Genomic DNA, 22,004 nt, shown 5'->3' on the forward strand with positions numbered 1-22,004 from the left:
AATAAGAGACTAAAGCTACTTCCGTGACCAGATGGTAAAATCTGTTGTTAATCTTTCCCAACGTGCAATTTTTGTGCAAACAGCATAACTACAATCCTCTTATTTACTGTCCTGCATGTACTGGAGTATTATTTCATGCACCCTCATGAACTATGTCATTGCACATGTACTTTTATTTCTCTCTCTCTCTCTCTCTCTCTCTCTCTCTCTCTCTCTCTCTCTCCCCCCCCCTTCCCCCCCCCCCCCCTGCTGTCTCTCGAGTAGTATAGAATGAGACTCGTGCACAATAATTTGTAGGTGAAATAATGAACATTTTTTATTAAATTGTGAAAAATCACTGAGACTTGATATTTGTATCTGTTCTTAACTTACATTACAACTTATTGTGAAAACTAAAAAAATGGAATCTGAAATATGGTACAATGCACGCAATGATTACAATTATTGTAACATGTTTTTTTTCCATATTTTGAACAAGAGATACTGAAACAATTTCAATGGCAAGATGAACTTACCCAGTTTCTTGGCAATACCAAGCAGCCACTTGACATCCTCACCATACGGAGGGTTGCGAGCATACTTTGCTTGCGGTCGGTCATCGTGAACTCGCCGTGCTAGTGTTTCTAGCGCCAGCATACCCACCCGGTATGCTGCCAAAAGGTAGCGCAACTGCACCTGTGAGTACTGTTGTTGCTGAGGCTGTTGTTGAGGCTGTTGTTGCTGCTGCTGTTGTTGTTGTTGCTGCTGCTGCTGCTGTTGCTGCTGCTGCTGCTGTTGTTGTTGTTGTTGTTGTTGTTGTTGTTGTTGCTGCTGCTGCTGCTGCTGCTGCTGTTGCTGTTGTTGCCTGTGTACCTATGGGAGCACCATTTTTTGTTTTACTGAATGACCCTAAGTGCTGTTGTTACAAATGCTATGTTGGAGCCAAACATTTGTTTGAGAGCAATAACTACAAATAAATAAATAAATAAAGGAACATAAAGCTGTCAGTGGCCCACAATTATATGACAGCTAAAAAGATTGTTTTTCTTTCCATTTATGTACTGTATATAATATGAGTAACCATAATTCAGAACATTTTATATCTTTACGCTTTCAATAATGAGTCTGACAAATTCAAGAACTAGATAAAACTTTTACATGATTCCTTAATATGAGTATAATAGTAACATTTGTAGCACCATACGTGTGTTAATGTTTCAAAAAAGTTATTACTAAATTTTTCCAAGTACCGTATTTACTCGAATCTAAGCCGCACTTTTTTTCCGGTTTTTGTAATCCAAAAAACCGCCTGTGGCTTAGAATCGAGTGCAAAGCAAGCGGGAGTTCTGAAAAATGTTGGTGGGTGCCGCCACAACTAACTTCTGCCGTCGAATATATGTAGCGCCACACAGGCATGCTTTGCAGGCACAAAGATACATACTGGCACCAAAATCTCTGCGTCAGTAAATAAATTAAAAAAAAAAAGTGGAAGACGAGCCTTTTTCCTCCGCCCAGAGTTTCGACCACTACTTCTTGGTACATTATCCAACGAAGTAAATACAAATTCTGCATTGTTGATCTTTGAATGTAGCAGCATTTCAATGTACTACGAAAATCCGACTGGCAAGACTGTTTGGGATGTTTGTCAATATGGCCAACTCTACGTTCTGAATTTTTTCCTACCTGTGAGAAGAGATGGTTGCTAATAGGAGCTTTTATGAATTGTGAATCACATGTAGTATTATCTTCGCCATAAGATTAATACGAATATAAACATTTTGCCATGTATTGTTTCGTGTTTGCTACTATCTCATTTAAATCCTGTCTGCCTAATAAACTACGAAACTAGAGTGAGACAACAGCAAACGGGGAAGAATATACATATCATGTCATGTTTATATTCGTATTATTCTTATGCCTGATAGTGATACAGTCAGAAATGAAGCACGGCAACTGACTAGATTTTTAAATCTAAGATGACTCTAATTTCTGTGCAAAATGTAATGAACTAAAGAGGCGCCTGCAAAGATTTTGGAACGGAGAAAAATTTTCGCTAAAATTTCGTTCAGAACATCATCTATCATACGCACTCTGTTATTTGGTTCTTGTTGATCATTATCAAAGAAAGCAGTAGTGTAAGTACCAACAAATGTTTCGCTAATGAGACGACACCTCTCTATTTTTTATTTGTAAGCGGCGGTAGCGCGCACAAAAGCAAGCCACGCCACGAGCGGCGACAGGCCGTAAACACGCACTATCAGAATGCGACAAACAATGCATGACACAGTGCAGTAATGCATTTTCAGCTTGGAGTGACGTAAACACCTATAACAAAGAGAACGGCACTTATCAGATCAAAGAAAAATAAGCAATCAATTCAAACCAGATGAAGCACGTGAAAAAGGAAGGATATCCGTATAAATATGGACGGAGCGCGTGACGCGTAGCAATGGCTACCTGGTAAACCGTAACTGCTAAGCTTACGACTCGAACCAAACTACTGCAGCTGTATCGTCATTCATTCGACCTAAATTGTGTCTCATATTACAACTAGACGAACTTTGTTTCGATTTGGAGGTGCGACCTAAAACTTTTCTCTCCCCTTGAATTTCGAGTCTCAAATTTCAGGTGCGGCTTAGATTCGAGTGCGGCTTAGATTTGAGTAAATACGGTATACAATTTGAACGCCTTATGCCTTATCAGCAGGTACAATTGCATATAATGAAGGGTATAGTGTCAAATAATGTATGAAAGAGAAATAACTTGTTGGCAGTCTCAGCAGGTATTATACACATCATATAAAATAACCACCTATGCCCTAAAGTTGCATCAGGCAATACAAATAAAGGAAAAAAAAAGAGCACAGCAGCAAACAAAGTGCTATGCTGAATTTGCAGTAAAATGAAGCTTCTGAAGATGGCAACATTATTTAAGAAATAAATTACATAAAAACATACAGATGCACAAAACAGATTTAATAATAAGGTATACAATATACAGTGTTACTGGCGTTTCAAAACTTTGCCACACAGCAGTCACATGAAGCTTTCAACAAGAAAATACATCCTGGAAAAAATAATTTGTACATAAGTGCGAGAGCACCCATGCAAAGCAGCCTAACACAATACTGTCATTATCATTCACTTACAGATACTAGCAGCATATGTTTTGCTTTTTATTTATTCTATGACGACTTAGAGAGTATCATGGAATCAGCTGAAAACGATGAAGGGTACAGCTGAAGTAGGTACACAGGCTTCTATAAGTTAAGTAAGTTAACACTTGGAAGGACCCATAACCATTTAATATTTCAGCAAATACTAACTTCAAGGTAAGACCCATTTTAAAGCTGCTTTATGAAAAAATTAAGTTTTAATGATATACTTTTATAGTTCTCAGTTCTTCATATGAATTTAGTTGCTTAAATCCAATTTGTAGAAGCCTTGGAACATCCATTTAGAAAGTAATGGACTAATACTGAAAATAAAAACCATAAATAACATGAAAAATAAAAAGCAAGAGAGAGAGAGAGAGAGAGAGAGAGAGAGAGAGAGAGAGAGAATATAAAGTTCAGTTCCAGGACAACATTAACTTTGTTTCCGAGTGTGTCCACCATAAATCACATGATTTTTAATATGACTTGTAGTCTTTCGTTTTAATTATAGGAGAAGTATTAGATCGAACAGACAAGCTTGTGCCTATGAATGTACATAAGATTTGCACAAGAATATGTCGTGACTAGGCATTAACTGAGGAGCTAACATTCCATTTCCAGCATATGTCTATTAACTGTGTAGCAAGTTGTTTCTGTGGACAGCATTATTCACAAGGTAGTCAAAATACATTTGACAAATAATGGTGGGGTTTTGCCCACTGTCTCTGGAGACACTGGCAGTTCCCCTGACGAGGGGATAAGAGTGTACATCTTCCAACACATTGAGAATACCCAGCAAACTGACGTGGTCTGCAAATCCCAGGAAACTTTACTGCACTGACTTACCACTAAAGACTTTCATTTGCACACCTACCCTCGACATTTTCTCTCTTTTTTTGTGCACCGTTACATTTCTCCGCCCAATAGAGCAGAAATCTCTGATTTAACATGAGGGGCATTTCTTAAATAATGCACTAGTTGGTATAGCTGTAGACTGTTTGATGCAACAACAATGAAAATTACATCAGACATAATTGGGAGCTTGACAAAGAAGCACACATTCCCCCCCCCCCCCGCTGTTTACTGTAACATAAAATTGGCCACAGGCAGAAACAGACCCCGCAAGGTTCTTAGATGAAGACCACAGGTCATACATCTAGACTGAAACTTCAAGCAGTAAAAACATGACTGATATCCATAGTGTGTTAAGTGAAGTTTTAGGTGAGTTTACAATGAACCATATTTAAGTTTTACATTAGGTTAATTGTTTTCATGGTGATCATATGAGCATAGATGATAATCCATGACCCGGAAGGAAAAAAAAAATCAGTCGATATACAAAGAGTGAAACTTGTGACAGATACTCTTGAGGATCACAGTGCGACTTGTGAGGAATTCTTTGAAGCAATCTGAATTCCCTCAACATCATTATTCAATACTCTGACAAATGATTTGAAGAAGAGGAAAATTTCTGCAGTCCCACATTGTTAGACTGCTGAAGAGAAGCAGAAACATCTGGATAATGGAACATTTCTCAAGCAATTCAACCGTGGAGGTCAAAGATTCTTGTGTCAAATTGCCGTTATTAATGAAACATGGATTAGGTACACTGAACGGGAGATGAAATCATGGTACAGAAAAATTTTGACACGCTCTATATCAAAGCTCAAGCAAATGATGATTTTTGCTTATGATCACAAAGAAATCATCATGACTGATGTGGAACAAGTGCCACAACAGTGTATGATCTTACTTCATGCAAAACCTGCACAGAAAATGCACAAAATCTGAACTCAGTTGCTCGAGACTACATCACTCATTCTCTGCAACAATGCTCGCCCGCATATTGGCAATGCTGTAGCCCAAAAACTGCGTGAATACAGATGGGAAGTGTTGCCACGGCTTCTCTACAGGCCGGACAAGAGTCCACCAAAACGTATTCCCAAAGTTGAAAAACCCTATGTGTGAATGTTGTCATCTTTCTCTGGGAGACTTTTCTACTACCATTACCCGAGCCATTCGACAGATGAACAGAAGTGGTGTCCTGGATGGAATAATAGAGTTTCTGAGATATTGGGATTCAGTCACACAGAAGCAGGGAGACTAACTGAAAGACTGTAAAGAGAGATTTAAAAAAATAAACATGTAAGTAAAAAACATTCCTCATAGTACCACAATTCAGCATTACCAGTTGCACTTGTATGCCAATTACAAACAATTACTAAGCAACATACCATCACCCATACACTGCCTCAAATACTCTCCATTTTATTTTTCACTCACAGTGAAAGCATAGAATCTATAAATATGATTAAAACTAATAGATATTTTTAAAAAAATGAAACAATATCATGCCAGAAAAACCTGCTGAGGCTGCTGCGGTGGGGACGGTGCAGGTCTGACGACTTGCTGCACGGGCATCATGGCCGGCTGCTGCTGTGGCAGCTGCATCTGCTGCTGCGGCTGTTGGGGCGCAGCAGCAACCGCCATTGCGGCTGGCGTTGGGGCCCCGGCCAGCAGGACCTGAACGCCATGCGCCTGGGTGGCAGGTGGCTGCGCCGCTTGTTGCTGTTGGTGCTGTGCCTGTTGCTGGTGTTGCGCCTGCTGCTGCTGTTGCTGCTGCGCATGTGGCAGCGGCTGTGGCTGGTGCTGGTGCTGTGGCGCACTCGCTACCATCACCGCTGCTCCGCCATTGGTTACCTTCAGATACAGAAAACTGTAAACGTATGCACCGGTCTGTATACACACTGACGAGCCAAAACATTATGACCACTCTCCGCTGTGAGACCAAATGCTGCCAGGTGTCCTCGCTGGGACGTGACGCGATAAGGTAACTGTAACAGCAGCCCAGGGATTGATGGTGTATATCATTCAAGTGACAGTACAGGCTGCAAATGGGGAATCCAGTGATGTAAGCCACTTTGACAAAGGGCAGACTGCTGTGGCACAGTACCTGGGAACAAGCACTTAGAAAAGAAAAAGCTAATCAGCTGTTTGTGTGATGCTGTCATGAGACTTTATGTAAGGTGGTTGAAGGACAATGAAACCACAAATGGACAACAGGGTGTCAGCTGTTCGACCTCTGTATCCTGTGGTGAGGGCAGAGGTCTGCTTGCTCTGTAAAGCGGGATAGGTGGTGATCTCTGGTAGATATGACAATGGAATATGGTACCACTGCACTTTTAACTGTTTCGGAGCACACCATTCTGTGTGCACTGTTCAACATGTAGCTCCACAGCAGATAACTGTTGTATGTTCCCAGGACCCCCTATGTGTTTCCATGTTGATGATGATGATGATGACAACAACAACAACAACAACAACAACAATTGTAGTCTGCACGGAATCACTGAAGCTGAACCATGGATCAATGTGAAATGTATTGCCCTGTCAGACACATTACCTTTGTTGTTATATGAGAAACTTGTTTCCAAATGGTACCAAATCTGAAAAATTGCTAAATGAGATAATAGGTGGCGGCACTACTTAGAACCATTAGCTATGTAATAAGAACTTTTATGTATGCCAAAATGTACAATACCCATTATATATTTTCCCTTAAGACTTACTGTTCATGGCAAGGAGTACCAAATCCAATCTTATTTCCTTTCCAAGAAGTACCAAATCCTGGCAGCTAATTGTTGCTCTTCTCGGTAATGACGTCACACACAATGTGACTGATATTTGTTTACACAACACTGTATGTTCTCCAGAGGTATCTGGCACTTTATTCATTGTGGGTTTTTAATTAAATTATGGAATCTGATATCTAAGATGAATACTGTGAATCACCATCCGGAACTCCAGAACAACAGTTACCAAACTTAACAAATCATCTTCCAATAGGTACGGAATCCATTTTTATTTATGTGATAACAATTAAACAAACATACTTTGTGTAATGTGTCTCAACATCTATCGGAATATAATAACAAAATGTATTTTGATGGTAATGTGGTTGTAAAACTTTTTTTCCCTCGCCTCTTAAATTAGATTTTATGGATTTGGTACCTTTTGGAAATGGGCTTCTCAAATGAGGTCAATGGTCGTGCCAGAGTACGTCATGATCTAGGCGAATGACTGCATGAAACATACTCTGTGTCACAGATATTGGCCAGTGGGGGCAGTAATCGAAAGCAATGTGTCAGCTGTGGACTACTTGATCATTATTGCAGACCACCTGCATCTTTTCACGCTTGATTTCTTCCTCAATGGCGACAGAATCTTCCCATAGGATAACTGTCCATGTCAGAAGGCCAATAAAGTGCCACAGTGACTTTAGGAGCATGACAGTGAACTTGTGCTGATGTCCTGTCCACCAAATTTGTCCAGTCTGAACTAGATAGAATACGTCTGGGATGATATAAGATACCAGGTCTGCACCCACCAACTGACTGCTTATAATTTATGGCAATTGCTCCACCTGTTTATAGAGACCTGCAGAAACCTACCCAGTATTTGTCTAAACCCTACTAATCACATGTGCTGTAATATTCAGTTTCAAAGATGGAGCAACATGCTATAAAGCAAGTGGTCATAATATTTAGGCTCATCATCAAATCTTGGAAAGCATGACACATCAGAGGTGATGGAGATGTTCGATTGTTAAAATTCCTTTTATTTAAATTATTTAAATTTAAAAAGGGAACTACCTGCTTCAGCCATGATCAGGTATCTTGTCTAGTCTGGCATTCTGACTGTGCCTGCTACTGAACTACTGTTTTATCTTACAAACTGACATTTGACAATGTTGGTCGAAACTGACATTTGACAATGATGGTCGAAACCCACAATTTCCTCTTTTATTTTTTATGTGATTCTGCTGAACAACAAGCCACTTAAAAACTAAAAACATCGAAGAGCTGACCTGAAGCAGTTTTACTTCACATCTAACAAAAAATGTAGGACACTATTTGTGGTTTTAATGCGATGCCAGAATGAATACAAATAATGAGAGCAGTAAAGACTACCATTTAACCTGTAATTAAAATGTTAAGCAGTCAACATGCACATAAGAATGATTAAAAAGTTCTGATAAGCTTTCAGATCACGATGATGCTGCTACTGCTGCAATGCCAGAACAAAGTAGCCATAGATCTATAAGTGCTTACACATGACATTTTATGTGAGGGGTAAGGGAGGAGATTGTCAATCAGTCCTGGCAAACATGTCCAAAAGCTTACTAAATATTTTTCAATCTTGTTTATGTGCTTTTCAATCACTCAGTGCCTCAGTTTCATTTTGAGTATTTGAAGATTTTAATGTTCAAAAACCCATGGAACTTACTGAAATTATGCAACTAATTGGTGATGTAACCAACTAGCTGCCTAAAAGCATTGCTATTATAACAAATTCAATAGAAGACTGTAGTAACTGTGCAAATCATTTTTAGTCTATAGAATTTTTTATTTTCTAATGTTCTATTGTACTATGGAAATGGCAGGAAATGCAAGTTTGTGTGTTGGTCACTGATAACATACTATCCACAATTTTTTCTTCAACTTTTAGCTCCCTATTCCTCAATCAGTAGAAGAAGTCTGATGACACACCACTTTCTTGGTGAATCTGTATCAGCACCTGCCAATCTTTGAGATCAACCTCCTTTCCTTTTCATTTTGTACTATTTTGGGCAGCAATATTTTTAGTTTACTACCACACATTATCTGAACTCGTTCAGTTTACAAGATAATTTCATCCTCAAGTCTTCCATTTCCATCAGTATTTGCCCCCATGTATGGCAGAGTCTGCTTATGATTGTCAATTGCTCATCTATGATTTAGCAAAATTTTTATTTCAATGCTGTTGCTGGATGTCCATCGTCTCATGTTTGAGATTTATATCCCCCTCTCCTCACCAGCGTACTTAATAAAAACACTTCAACTTATACCTTCCCTCTTTTCCTTCCATGCAAGTCAGAAAGAAGCATTTTGAATACTTCACAACTAGCAACAGCTATTATTACACCTGCCACCACATATATGCAGTAAAATCTTTTCTCTGTTTTGTTTTCAAACTACTGACTCTGATTTATCACAACGAGCTTGTGTAAGGAAAAAAAGCAGGAAGAAGACACTAAGTAAAATGGGAAGAAACAATCAATCACACACACACACACACACACACACACACACACACCATGCAACTAAAGAAGGTTTGTGTCCAAGAGATGTTAATAAACAACAAGTGTCAGCAGACAAGTAACAAAGCTGAGTACAAGAATGACACATACACTACAGTCATAAAAATAATTTTTAGAATTGTGTGTTCTCATCTATTAACGAACAACAAGAATCCACATAAAAATGTATTACATAAAATAACTAGTTACATGCTATCAAAACATGTCATTATTTTTAACCCTAAATGGTCCGTCATGTGGAAAAAACCAGTCATCATTAGTTACTTAATTTATAATGCAAATAGTAAGTCAATTAGCAATAACTGGCAGCAGAAGAGAAACACCTACTCAGGTTACTGAAACAGGAACAACTGCAGCATAGCTAAGTCACAGAAATTATACATCATGATTTTACTCCTAGATTTCAGAATAAAAAAACATAAAAACTTTCGAGAGACAAGTGAGGTCTAAGAAACGAATGACATGGTAACTTACTTCCTGGCTTAGATATTCTAATTTCGTTTACTCCATATATCCATTTCTACAAAGAAGAAAGTATAGGAAATTAAAAGGAACTATGATGGAGAGGCAACAACAATAATAATAATGACTTTCTCAAATCTATGCCCTCCCCCAATTTCCTTACAACTTTCAATTAAAGGATCATTCTTCAGCTTTCCTGTAACCCTGGAGAATTTCCCAACCGATTTTCCCGGTGGCTGCCTTTCGCAGTGCATCCATTATCTGAATCCAAATTCATAGCAATAATGCATAAATAAAAAAGAATCAAAACATCTCTTAACCCCAATCAAAAACATTTTTTCTTTAAAATGATTTTGTATCTTCCACAACACATCTGCAGATGAGGCAGGAAGCTTGTGGTGGTGATGGTGGTGGTGAACTAATTGTCCCTGAGGCAGCTGGATCAAGTTCTGCTGCTAGAAGGAAATTCTGTAGCAGAATTCTTGCAGCACAGAGTGCTCAGTCAAATTTTGGCCCAATGTCTTGGGTTCATTCCTAAACTGTGTATGTGTTACAAGTATAAAACACAGCTGTTGGTGATGTGCCTGTCGAATAGGAAGGTGGCTCTTATTATCTTCAAGAGAAGAGGGCAGTTCAATGAAATATTTCATTCCCTACTTTACTCTAACTTCCATAATTATTCATAAACAATCATCACTATGCACTTAAAGTCTCGTGCATTTCATGCCCTCACAGCAGAGGTGGACAATACGTTTCAGTTGTGACGAAGCAAGCTGGGATATTTCTTGTTTTGCCACCTGCCTCCTTAAAATTCATTTTTTCATTTTTGAACTAATTACCATTACCATGCATGAGTATAATCTGTGTTTTCATAAAAGAGAAAGATTGGTCCTCAGTTTTAAAAAATGTAACACCAGATCTAATTTTGTGCTTAGTTTCATGTATGTAATTGATTTTCTAATTTATTTTGACTATGCTTAGTTAGTATCTTTTGTTACAGAGTGAAATCAGTAATTTTTTCGTAACTTAAATTCTATTATTGACTAATAAACAAATATAAATTCTATAATAATTATTATATTCTATAATAATTATAAACATTTGGAGAAACAGCTAATAGTATTCTAAAAGGATCTATTTGGCTCCATTCGAAAATGTTAGCAAAGCTAGCTCTTAATTCCAAAGTAATTTTCAGTTTCATCAAAAGTATTGTTTGTGTAACTATATTTGTTAATTTCATGATTTAAACAAATAATACGGCTTAACTCTTGGAGTAGAAGAAACCGTTAAAAAGACACAATTTTTCGACGTATGCAGTTAACTGAAGGAGTTAAGTTTTAATTGTAATTTCTGAAAATTAAAAAATGTGTAGTTTCAGTGCCTATTATTGTGCTGATGTATAAGGGCACGAATTTTGATCCTGAGACAGTCAGCCCACGACCGAGTTTCAGGCGAGGAACCCGTATTGGTTAGATCAACAACAATGCATCCATGTAACTGTGAAATAAGTGTAATACGCCGTGTGCTAAAGCAATGACAGTGTATAACTAGGCTTTACCCAAGGCTTCACATGTGTATGTGTTCAACTTATATACTGAACACATTACCTCCTCCCCCTCTCAGTGTTCCCATCTTCCTACCACCTCTATCTGTCTGTCTATCTATCTCCTTCTCCCCTCTCTTCATCCATTTTCTCCATCCCCCCTCTCTCTGACCATATCCTCATATCCTCTTCCCCTCTTCCTTCTCCACTTGCACATCACCCCTCTACACATCCCACCTACCTTATACGTTTCCAACTCCTCCTTTGTCCATTTTCTCCTCCTCCTTGTGCTGTCCACCCCTCTTCTATCCATTACAAGCTGTCCCCAGCCATGCTCATAGACACATGTAGCCCCTGCAACACAGTTCAATAAAGCGGGCCAATACTATTCGCAGTCAGTATTATTCCCACAACATGCCTGTGACGACGGGCACCCTATATGTCAGGGCCCACAAATTGCTTCTTGCCCAAATGTAGGCTGCCCTCCAAAGCAAGTCAATACCCTCACACAACATGCCTGTCATACAGGGCAGTCTATATGGCAAAGGCAGGGGGGAAGGGGGGAAAGGGCAGCATGTTTTTCTCCGTACATCTGCTCCTACTGGAGTGATGAGGTTATAAATCCCACAGTTCTGGTACATGTGAAGTTTGCTGTTTGTGTGCCCCTAAAAAAGTTAACACTTTCTATTCTAAAATGTTGTCATGTTTCCTCTGATTGTATTAAGCTGATATGCAAGTAGTCGTTCATCAAACGTTGTGGAAAGTTGCTCAGCTACTGTTGTTGTTGTGCTTGTAATGTAAGTCCCACCATTTTCATGTTGACCATGCTTCCAGCTGTGCCCAATTTGAATTCTATGGTGAATGCAGTTGTAATATTCCTCTTTATCTCCAGCACTTTCACTTTGATAATTTCTCAAGTAATCAGAAATCGTTCATTGCATGTCTCTTGCACGTACCTGACACCCTGCTGCTCCAATTCATGACATTTTCTTCAATTTGGTCCCATGCAAGTGTTCTTCACCTAACGCCACCTGTAACATTTGTTTCCAACACCAAATTTTCTTCCTCTGGACAGTTGTTTGTGGTCTCCTTTTCATGAGTTGCTATTTACTTAGCATTAGTGTCATACTGTGTGTGAATCAATTATGAACTGTGAGCTTCCAGAACTGTGCTACTGAACAGTCACGACTGCAATTTGAGTCCATTATGTATCGCTTCAATTTATTCTTCTTGCAGCTTTTACAATATAAGCATACTAAATAACAACAATGTGTTATCCTCTCAGCTCCCACGGGCTGAATTGGCAGAAATCGGTTCTCTTGGGGCTGACAGTGCACTTCGCATTTGTTGCCCACTCTGAATATCAAGAGTGCTGTCAAGCAGGACCTGCTTTAGCACTGATGTTGACTCTCTTTGTTTCATTTGTTGGGCCACATTTTAAGTGTTCTGTCCAGAAATATTTATGACAGAATTCATTTGTTTCCTGTAGAATTGCATATTATATTGCTGAGTATGTTGTCCATTTATAAAGCCAGTTTAATTTTGAATATGTTGTCCATTTATAAAGCCAGTTTAATTTTGAATATGTTGTCCATTTATAAAGCCAGTTTAATTTTGACATTTGGATTCAGATGAAATGCTGTTTGAACACGGTAATCCAAGAAAGAATGGTACACAGGATATATTCCTATGGTCAGCAGCTAGATGAAATTTGATGCCTACTCACCACAACAACCACAAACTCCCCCCACTCTTTCACCGCATTTAGCCATGCAGATAACACTGCATCCCATCTCAAACTTTTGAAATCAAAGACAACTCCTACATTAAGTTATTACCCAATGTAAAAATACTGAACTCTGAAACTGAAGCTTTATCTGTGAATGGAGGGTCACCCTGTATATTTCAAAGGACAAATTTGGGAAAAAACTTCATCTTTTAGTTCAACAATGGAAACTCCAGGTTGGAATATCAACAATGTAGGAAAAGATGAGTCGCAGACAGACACAATAAAAAGACTATTAAACATGTAAGCTTTCTGTCAGAAAGCCTTGTTCTGAAATAAACACACACACACACACACACACACACACACACACACACACACACACAAGAAAATGCAGTTAACAGACACATAACCACTGTCTCTGACCGCCATGGTGTGTTTGGAAGAAGGCCTTCTAGCCAAAAGCTTGTGTGTTTAGTAGTCTTTTCGTTGTGCCTGTCTGCAACTCAACATCTTTGTTATATGATGAGCAGCATCATTTTCAAACACTGTCATTATTCCATCCTGGATTTTCCTTTCTCCAATGTAGGAAAAGGTAGACTGCTATTTACCATGACACGTTAAGTTGCAGACATCCACAATCAGAAGACACTTACATACAAGGTTTTGGTCACAGCCTTCATCATAAAAAGAAAGAGAAACAAACACTTATGCATCTCACAGCCTTTATGATCTGGTTAGTGTCGTATGCTCTTCTAGGAGGACAGAAGCTGGTCCGAGGTGCCAGAGTTGGTGGTCATGGGTACATGAGGTGTGCTTGCCTATGTGAATGAATAGTGTGTTTTTCTACCTCATTTCCTGACAAAGGCTGTGGCTGAAAGCTTATATGTGTCTTTTAATTGAGCCTGTCTGCAACTTAATGTGTCGTTTTCGTGGTAAGTAGCATTCTATCTTTTCCTACATTGTTGATATTCATTTTATAGTTGGGTAGACATGGGAACATGACAGTACTTATAAAAGTTATAATAAAGATAACATTTCAGATTATTTTCAACTCTTTAGTCCTATACTTCTCAGAGCCTTTATGATGTGGTTAATGCCGTATGTTCTTTTAGGATGACAGCAACTGGTAACTCATCAGACAGTTCTTTCATTTCTTGGTGAAATATGCTCACTATTTTTATATACTTGAATTAGCATATTTCGTGAAAGTACTCACTTTTCTGTGGATGTTTATAAGATGATATTTGACTTTTTTGTGTTGGCTTCAGTCGTCTAGTGAAAGTATGATTCCATAATTCCGTTTCGTCGGCTGCGGAAATGTCCTAGTTCAATGTGTTTGCCTCAGTTTTGGTGCTTCAAACACCATTTTTTCCGAACGTGCTTCCTTCTTCATGTTTATACAAAAAAGTAGTAGAATAACTCATTTTTACTGGTCACTTGCAAATTGTTGAACGGGGACCTGTACATTGTTCCACCGTCACACACCGAGTGTTCACTGCCGACTGACTACGGTCAAAGATGACTCCAGCGTCAAAGACATTTCACACAACACACAAGCTTCCACTTGTAACCAGTCTCTTTGACATTATTCGTCACTTCTACTAATATTAATCAGTATGCTGTCACTCTCGAACATATAAGGCAAATTACAATTCACAAAAAATATTCTGACAAAAATATAAGAAAACATTTACAACCTCCCTCATTAGATTTGGTATTAACAAATCTGGTAGAAAATAACACATCTCCCAGATCCATTACATTGGGAAAAACTAGATTGTTTTATCCTTACAACAGAATGATTCACTACTACAAATGGAAAGCCAGAGCAAGAAAGAGAGTGAAGTACCTGCTGAATGGCAGCCGAATATACATGGTGGTGCGGAGCTGCTGGAGTGCCCGTAACAGCAACACGGACACCCACAGCACCGGCGGTTGTTGGTGCCGGAGCCAGTGTTACAGCAGTACCATAGTACTGCAGAGGGGTTGGAGCTCCAGGTGGTGCTGTGGCAGCAGCTCCTCTGTGCTGCTGGAAGGCAGCAGCAGCTGCGGCCGCTGCCGGAGGCTGTGCGAGATACATCTGCAAGTGTGGGGGAGGTGGCAAGGCGACCGCTCGTGGGTGGAATGTGTGGGCGCGGGCGTGGTTGTGTCGGTGGTGGTGAACGAACCCGTAGGGCGCGACAGCGGCATACGGCAGTGGAGCCAGAGTCGTCACGGGATGAGGCGGTGGAGCCGGGTAGGGCGGGGGCACAGCTGTAGTCACAACAACTGCCGTCGCGGTGGCTGCAGCCGCATGCTGCGCCTCTACGAGGGCTACCAGGCCTTTAGGATCCAACTGCAGGGGCTCAGGCTGCACTTCGGCCTCAGTAGGCTGGTCTCCTGTGCCAGGGGAGTGCTGCCGGCAAAGAGGGGGCCATCAGGACAAATAAATGTGATGCAACAGCAACACCGAGAATCACTTATCCAGGAAACGACCCAACCATGAAGCGTACTGATGTTGCAGCTAGCATAAAGACAACTCTGTGGGAAACTGGCAACAACTGCCAAAAGAAATTAAGAATATGGTAGGTTATAACCACACATACATTTTACAAAGTGCACAAAAATTTGTCACTGAATAACACATTTAATTGTAACATCAAAGTTGTTATTCATCTTTACATTCCACCTCAACATTCGTGCAGGTGATGAAACAGAAATATTTCAGTAATACTTTACATAATCATTTTATTCTGTGTATGGTGTTAATAAACAAACAAAAAATTGTGAATGTATAAGAATAAAGTCATAATGAAATCAGCTGACTGATTAAAACTGTGCTGGACTGAGATACCACAATTTGCCTTTCTTACAAAATGTCAATATAGTTGTGGGATTTTGATGAGTTACTGTCCCGAAATCCAACACTTTCACTTTGTATTTCAATACAAATGTGCATTTAAGTACAAGCATCTACATGTTTATATACAGCAAGTCACATAAACAGACTGAATCATCTCAAACTTGAGTCCTCGTTTGTGGGTCGATGGTTATATCGATGCTACACATCCGCACCCCCCCCCCCCCCCCCCCCCAGTACGGAGTACTTGTGATTATACCTGGAAGGGGGGAGGTTGCGGGTGGGGTGGGGGGGGGGGGTGGGGGGGGGGGTGCGGAAGGGGGGTAATGTCTGCATTGTATTCAAGGATGTCCTGGGGTCCGGGACAATTGGTACCTACATGTCATTTGGCAATGAAGTCAGTGGTGGTGGAACATGAAATCACAAGTCCATCACCAAGTCCTGCAGGCAGCGTGGTCAGGCGAGGTAACGACCGGCTCCAGAGAGAACCGGTGGGCCGAAATTGGAGAAGAACCAAAGTGTGCAGAAAAGATTCGAATCTCGCTGAGAGAAGAGATGAAGGCATGTAGAAGGGTGGGTTCGCAGTGTTGAGGGAGTGCGGAACACTGTAGTACCTTGACTTCCAGCGCTACCAGCGAGACGTCTTCCACGCAGTGGGGCGGAACTGAGGAGTGAAATGCGATCACAAAAGGGTCGACCTCAGAGTGGATTGGAAAAACCGCAAACGGAGAGTCACTTGAACTGTCTGGGTAACCAGCAGAAGAAGAGTTGCTAGGGCTGGACACTGGTGAGGGACCATGGGCCGAGTGACTTGAGCCATTTCATTCAAGGAGCCCTAAATATGGTGGGGGCCTAGGTCGTCAGCCATGTCGGGGGAGCGTGTTGCCAGAGAATCGGAGTTCAAAAATGCAGGTTTGACCCAATGCAGTGAAACTGTCTGTGGGGTGTCCTTGACGAGAATGTTGCATGTTGAATCCCCACTTAGAAGAACTTTGAAGGGGTCTTTGTAGGTGGCTGTAAAGGTTGGTGTACAGTGTCATCCCGTAACATGATGTGGGAACAGTCTCGAAGAGAAGTGGGCGTGTAGCAGACCAGCTAGGTATTGCTAACCAGTGGATAGAGACATACGTGCTCGAAATGCGAACACAAGCGACTAATGAAGTAATGAAGTCTGGAACGGCGGGGTGGGGCGGGGGGGGGGGGGGGGGGGTCACATCATCCTGAGCCTTGAGTGCGACTAGTTCACCTGGAAGAAATTGTGCCCTGGATGTCTGGTTTGTGTGTGGATCTTAACCCTAAAATGACCCAAGGTAGAGCATCTGAGCAAAGGAAGTTATGGCATCTGAGGATGGTCTTTAAAGTGCGATGCCACCGTTCCACCGAATTGTTGCTCTGGAGTGGTACATGATGGTGTGGATTTTGTGGATACCTCACATGCGATACAGCAAAGTAAACAGGGACGACTCGAATTGCCGGCCTTGGTTGGTTGTGATTGTGGCTGGACAGCTGAACCTGGCCATCCAAGAGGAAACGAAACCGCACCGTCTCAGCTGTGATGTTCACCAAACGTATGGCTTCCCCCAATCGGGACAAGTGATCAATAGAAGACAGGATGTATCTAAAACCTTCTGAGGGTCGAAGGGGTCCGATGATATCGATGAAAGTTCCTGAAACGTCCTGGAGGAATGCGAAATTTACGCAGCGGGCGGACCGTATGGCGGCAGACTTTGTTGCACTGGCATGGGATACAACTGCGAGCCCACATCTGGCAGTCTCTTATGATATCTTTCCAGGGTCTGGTCCACAAGGAGTGCTTGGGTGCCCTTGTCTGTTGCCTGAAGAGTAGCTACATTAGACAAATCAATGATGCTGGACACTGCATTGACATGTGAGGAAAAAAAAAATCGGCAGTGATATTATCGGTGCTCTTGATATAGCGGATGTCTGTCATAAAATGAGACACCAAGTCGAAATGGTGGAAACGACGAAGGAACGGATCCTCCGGAGGGTTCTGAAAGGCATCCGTGACTGGTTTGTGGTCTGTGAGGATATAGAACGTGTGTCCTTCAACGCTGGGGCAGAAATGTTTAACAGCCTCGTAGGTGGCCAGGAGCTCCCTGTTGGAGGCAGAGTATTTCTTCTGTGCAGCAGGCAGATTTTTAGAGAAGTAGTGCATGGGTGAGATGATGTCACCAGACCATTGTTGAAGGATGGTTCCCACTGCCATGTCACTAGTGTCCGAGGTAACGAATAGTTTGGCCGAGGGGTCCAGGTGGGTGAGTGTCACAGCCCGGGCCAGGGAAACCTTTAGTGCCTCGAACGCTTCAAGCACTGCTTGCCAGACAGTGCATCGGTGAGAGGAGCTTGTACTGCAGTTGATGAGGGCAAGTGACAGCAGTAGTAGTTGATGGTGTCAAGGAATTGGTGCAATTCTTTTTAAGTTGAAGGGGATGACATAAACGAGATGGCCTGCACACAAGTTTTTGGAGGTTGCACATCGTCGACAGCTACTGTGTAGCCTAGGAATGTCACAGGCATCTGCCGTAATTGTAACTTATCTTTGTTGACTACTACACTGTTTGACTCTAAGGCCTTCAGTACCATGGATAAGTGATGCTCATGCTCCTCGGCTGTCTTACTGGAAGCAAGTATGTCGTCCAGGTATGTGAAACAAAACTCAAACTTTTGGAGGATGGAGTCAATAAATCATTGCCACGTCTGGGCAGCAATTTTAAGGCCGCCTAGCAGCATGATAACTGCAGTCTTGGGTATATCCTCCAGTGCCACGGGTATCTGGTGGTAGGCACGTTTACAGTCAATTACACTGAAGATGGAAGCGCCCGATAACATGTGGGAGAAATCATTGATGTTCAGTATTGGGTAACTGTCTATTATGGTTCTCGCGTTTAAATGCCTGTAGTCTGCAAAGATGCGAAATGAGCCATCGTGTTCGTTGACTGCTCGGAGTGAAGTCTATGGACAAGACGCAGGCAGAGCCTCCGATGTAGGGATTATAGACACATCTGCACGTCGATCAAAAAATTGAATTCTGAATAAATGTCACTTATGTACAATTGGCCGTTGGAAAAAACGTGGGAATGTACGGAGTGCAGTTTAGGTGATGCCTGTCTGATCCCCCACAGGGTTCGGCGACTACCGTGATCTACACTTCTGTGCTGCATCGCCAACAGCCTTTTGATACCAGCAGTATGGGTGAGCTGGATGTGGCGGAGGCAGAGACTTAGCAAGAGGGAATGGCTTGTCATCATTGGTTGCTTCGGGTAGGTATACTGGCACGTACAGGGTGTGTGCCACCTGGGAATGTTCGGAGAGCGGGGAGTGTGAGCACAGGCCGCCAGGTGTCATGGAGGATGGAGCAGTGGAGTGGGCTCTGCCCCTACCAGCAAACGGGCGAATCTCCAGTGCAGGCATATCAACCTGTGCCAGAGGATGCAGAGGTTGGTGCTGTTGCAGGAGAGAGTACAACTGATTGGCGATCTGTAAGCGCAATCAATTGACTCTAAGGAATGTGGCAGCAGCTGTATCTGGAGACTGGTGGGTAGCTTAGCAGACCACACCGTCCAGGGTGTTATATCCAGTGTAGTTTGCTCAATGGCCAGCAGCCGCAGGCGGTGAAAGAGTTTCAATGGTGTCCAGCTCCCAAGGTGTTCTTCGTATAAAATTTTTAGGATGAGTTCCTGGGGAGGGGGGACAGGCGAGGCACTCAATAATCATCTTATTGGCGAAGTCATACTTCAGAGCTGGTGGCAGAGAGAGGAGCAGGTCACAGATCAGGTCCGAGTGGTCATGAAGGTGGGTCATGAGGCACAGGAACATGGAGCTGTCACTGGAAATGTGGTGTGGCTCGAAAATGTGCTCTACCAAAGTGAACCACGACACAGGGTTATCTTCAGACAGCAGCAGTAACTTCGGTGGGCATCCAGGGGGAGGAGACTGAGGAGTATTAGGAACCTCTGGGAACACCCAATTGTCTTTGTGAGCTGTGAAATCCCGTTATGGCCAGGGAATGGTAGCACGGCAGCCCGGCGTGGCAGGCGCAGGTGGTACCATGGAACGAACAGGCGGAAGGGCAGCAGGAGCCGGGGCACCCGAAACTGATACACCGGCCAGGGGCGTTGCAATGAAATGCCAAATTCTGGAGAAAACATGGAAGGCCATCGTGGCATGCACAGCCAGTGCTGTAGAAATAGCGATTGGGTTTACAGCGGGAACTTGAACCCTCTGTGCAAGCATGAGTGGTAGAGGGGGGCAGATTGTGAATGTGTGCGACATGAATGCAAGTCCACGACACACGGCAGGGGCAAAGTTTGTTGTGCAGTGATATACATCACCAGATAGGGGTGAGGGTATGCATCCATCGGTTGCCCAACACTAGCAGCAGGCGCTAGCCCATAAACTGTACATGCACTATATGGTCAACCACATGTGAAGAAGTCCTGGGGAATCCCCGTGGTGCACTATTAGTGATGATATGTCCTTGGCTAGTCCTAGGGAGTCATAACAGGTGAGGAGGACGGCTGATTGAAACATGTTACACATTCTGGTAATGACGGCGTTGCACACGCCACCACAGTAACTGTCACAGGAGGACGCTGTGAATGAGTGTTCAGCTGTGGAGGCAACCTAACCTGTGCGTTTTGATTATGATCGCAAGAACCACTGTTCTGAATACCGTCTGAGTTGAACTGTACATGGTGACAAACACAATTCGGCGATACAAATCCTGAGTCCATTGTTCTGGCTGGAGGCGTAGCAAACAGCCGTTGTGGTGAGACGAATGTCTCATGTGACGTGGGTGTAGTATGTGGATTGTAGTCAGCAGGAGAAAATCCAGTCACGGGGTCACCACTGTGGGAATGTGATGGGCTACTATCACGAAATCAAACACTTCCACTTTATGCTTCGATACAGATGTATATTTAATACAGATGTATATTTAATAAGTACAAGCATCTACATGCGTATAAGTTGCATACACAGACTAAATCGTCTCAGACTTTTTGTCCAAAGTACTCGCAAGCAGAGAGAGTCCTCGTTTGCGGGTCATTTTTATATCGACGCCACTTAGTGATCTGATCACAATCTGCAACTGGATTCGAAATTTCTGTTTATCAGAGCTCTCATCTACCATTTTAATTTTATCTTTCAGTGATGAACTTACAGCTGTGAGGCAACGTATTTCCCCAGGCAATGAGTTGGATTGCCTAATTTTTATTTTTCTCTGACTTTCCATCACATTTCCCATTGCTTCATTATTATTTTCATATTATGTAAGACTAATTTTAATTCAATCATATAATTAATTCTCACATAATGGCACATTGATGCATCGTAATGTGAGACACATCGAAATAAAACGTTTTCTGTTTTATTAATATTCGCACCTTATTAACTACTTTTTTATGAAGTTACAGGGAAGTTAATGATGTAACACAATAGTCAATTTCAAAGTTTCCTTCTTTGTTATCAAAAATGGATTATAATTATTTTTTTCTTGTTGCTTCTCTCTCAGTGATTCTTTGTCAACATTCTTTAAACTTCCGATTTCAATTGCTCACTGCCCAAATCCTAATTTCAGCAATTTTGTTTGACAGATTTCATATCTAAAACTGAGCAAGAGTCAATGGAGACTGATAAGACACGCTTGGTGAAATTAATTGATTGCTGTATGTAACTATTTTCATTTTCTGTTTCAACACAACAGCACCATTTTTGCAAAGCATTCACCATTCATCAACATTCAGACTTATACATTCGTAACCCTTTAACATAGTCTTTGGGTTCAGAAACTTATATTTTTCTACATGTACAAAAATGAGAAGGTTAGAGGAATGTTCTCCGCCCTTTCTGTAACATGAGCTTGGCTCACTACTCTTCCGTCAACCCATATTGGTAAACAGGAAGTCCAATAGCTTTTTCTTCTCTTTTCATTTACTTCTTCTCGGAACCCCTTATTCAGTTGTTTCCTCTGTTTATCCATTCCCTCCTCTTGTACAAGGTGGGAGAATTTATGCTGACCTGAGAGCCAACACCGGGTAACATGACTTGTCCACACTCTCTTATATTAATAGCAAAGAATTATTGCTACTCTCATGATCAGACTTACAATGTTCTTTCACTATATTTCATGGCAATTTA

At 41.6% G+C, this 22,004-nt stretch overlaps 1 protein-coding gene across 1 annotated transcript in view; it reads right to left on the reverse strand.

Moving 5' to 3' along the window:
- LOC124776007 (zinc finger SWIM domain-containing protein 8 homolog) overlaps positions 1–22,004 on the reverse strand; it is a 511,151-nt gene that overhangs the window by 19,837 nt on the left and 469,310 nt on the right. The window contains exons 20-22 of the mRNA XM_047250851.1: positions 14,856–15,401; positions 5,498–5,833; positions 516–852 (exon numbers count right to left, since the gene is read on the reverse strand). Coding sequence (XP_047106807.1) covers positions 516–852; positions 5,498–5,833; positions 14,856–15,401 — 1,219 coding nt within the window. The remainder of the gene's footprint in view (positions 1–515; positions 853–5,497; positions 5,834–14,855; positions 15,402–22,004) is intronic.

The sequence above is a fragment of the Schistocerca piceifrons genome, chromosome 1 (assembly GCF_021461385.2).
Source record: "Schistocerca piceifrons isolate TAMUIC-IGC-003096 chromosome 1, iqSchPice1.1, whole genome shotgun sequence".
NCBI classification, from domain to species: Eukaryota; Metazoa; Arthropoda; class Insecta; order Orthoptera; family Acrididae; genus Schistocerca; species Schistocerca piceifrons.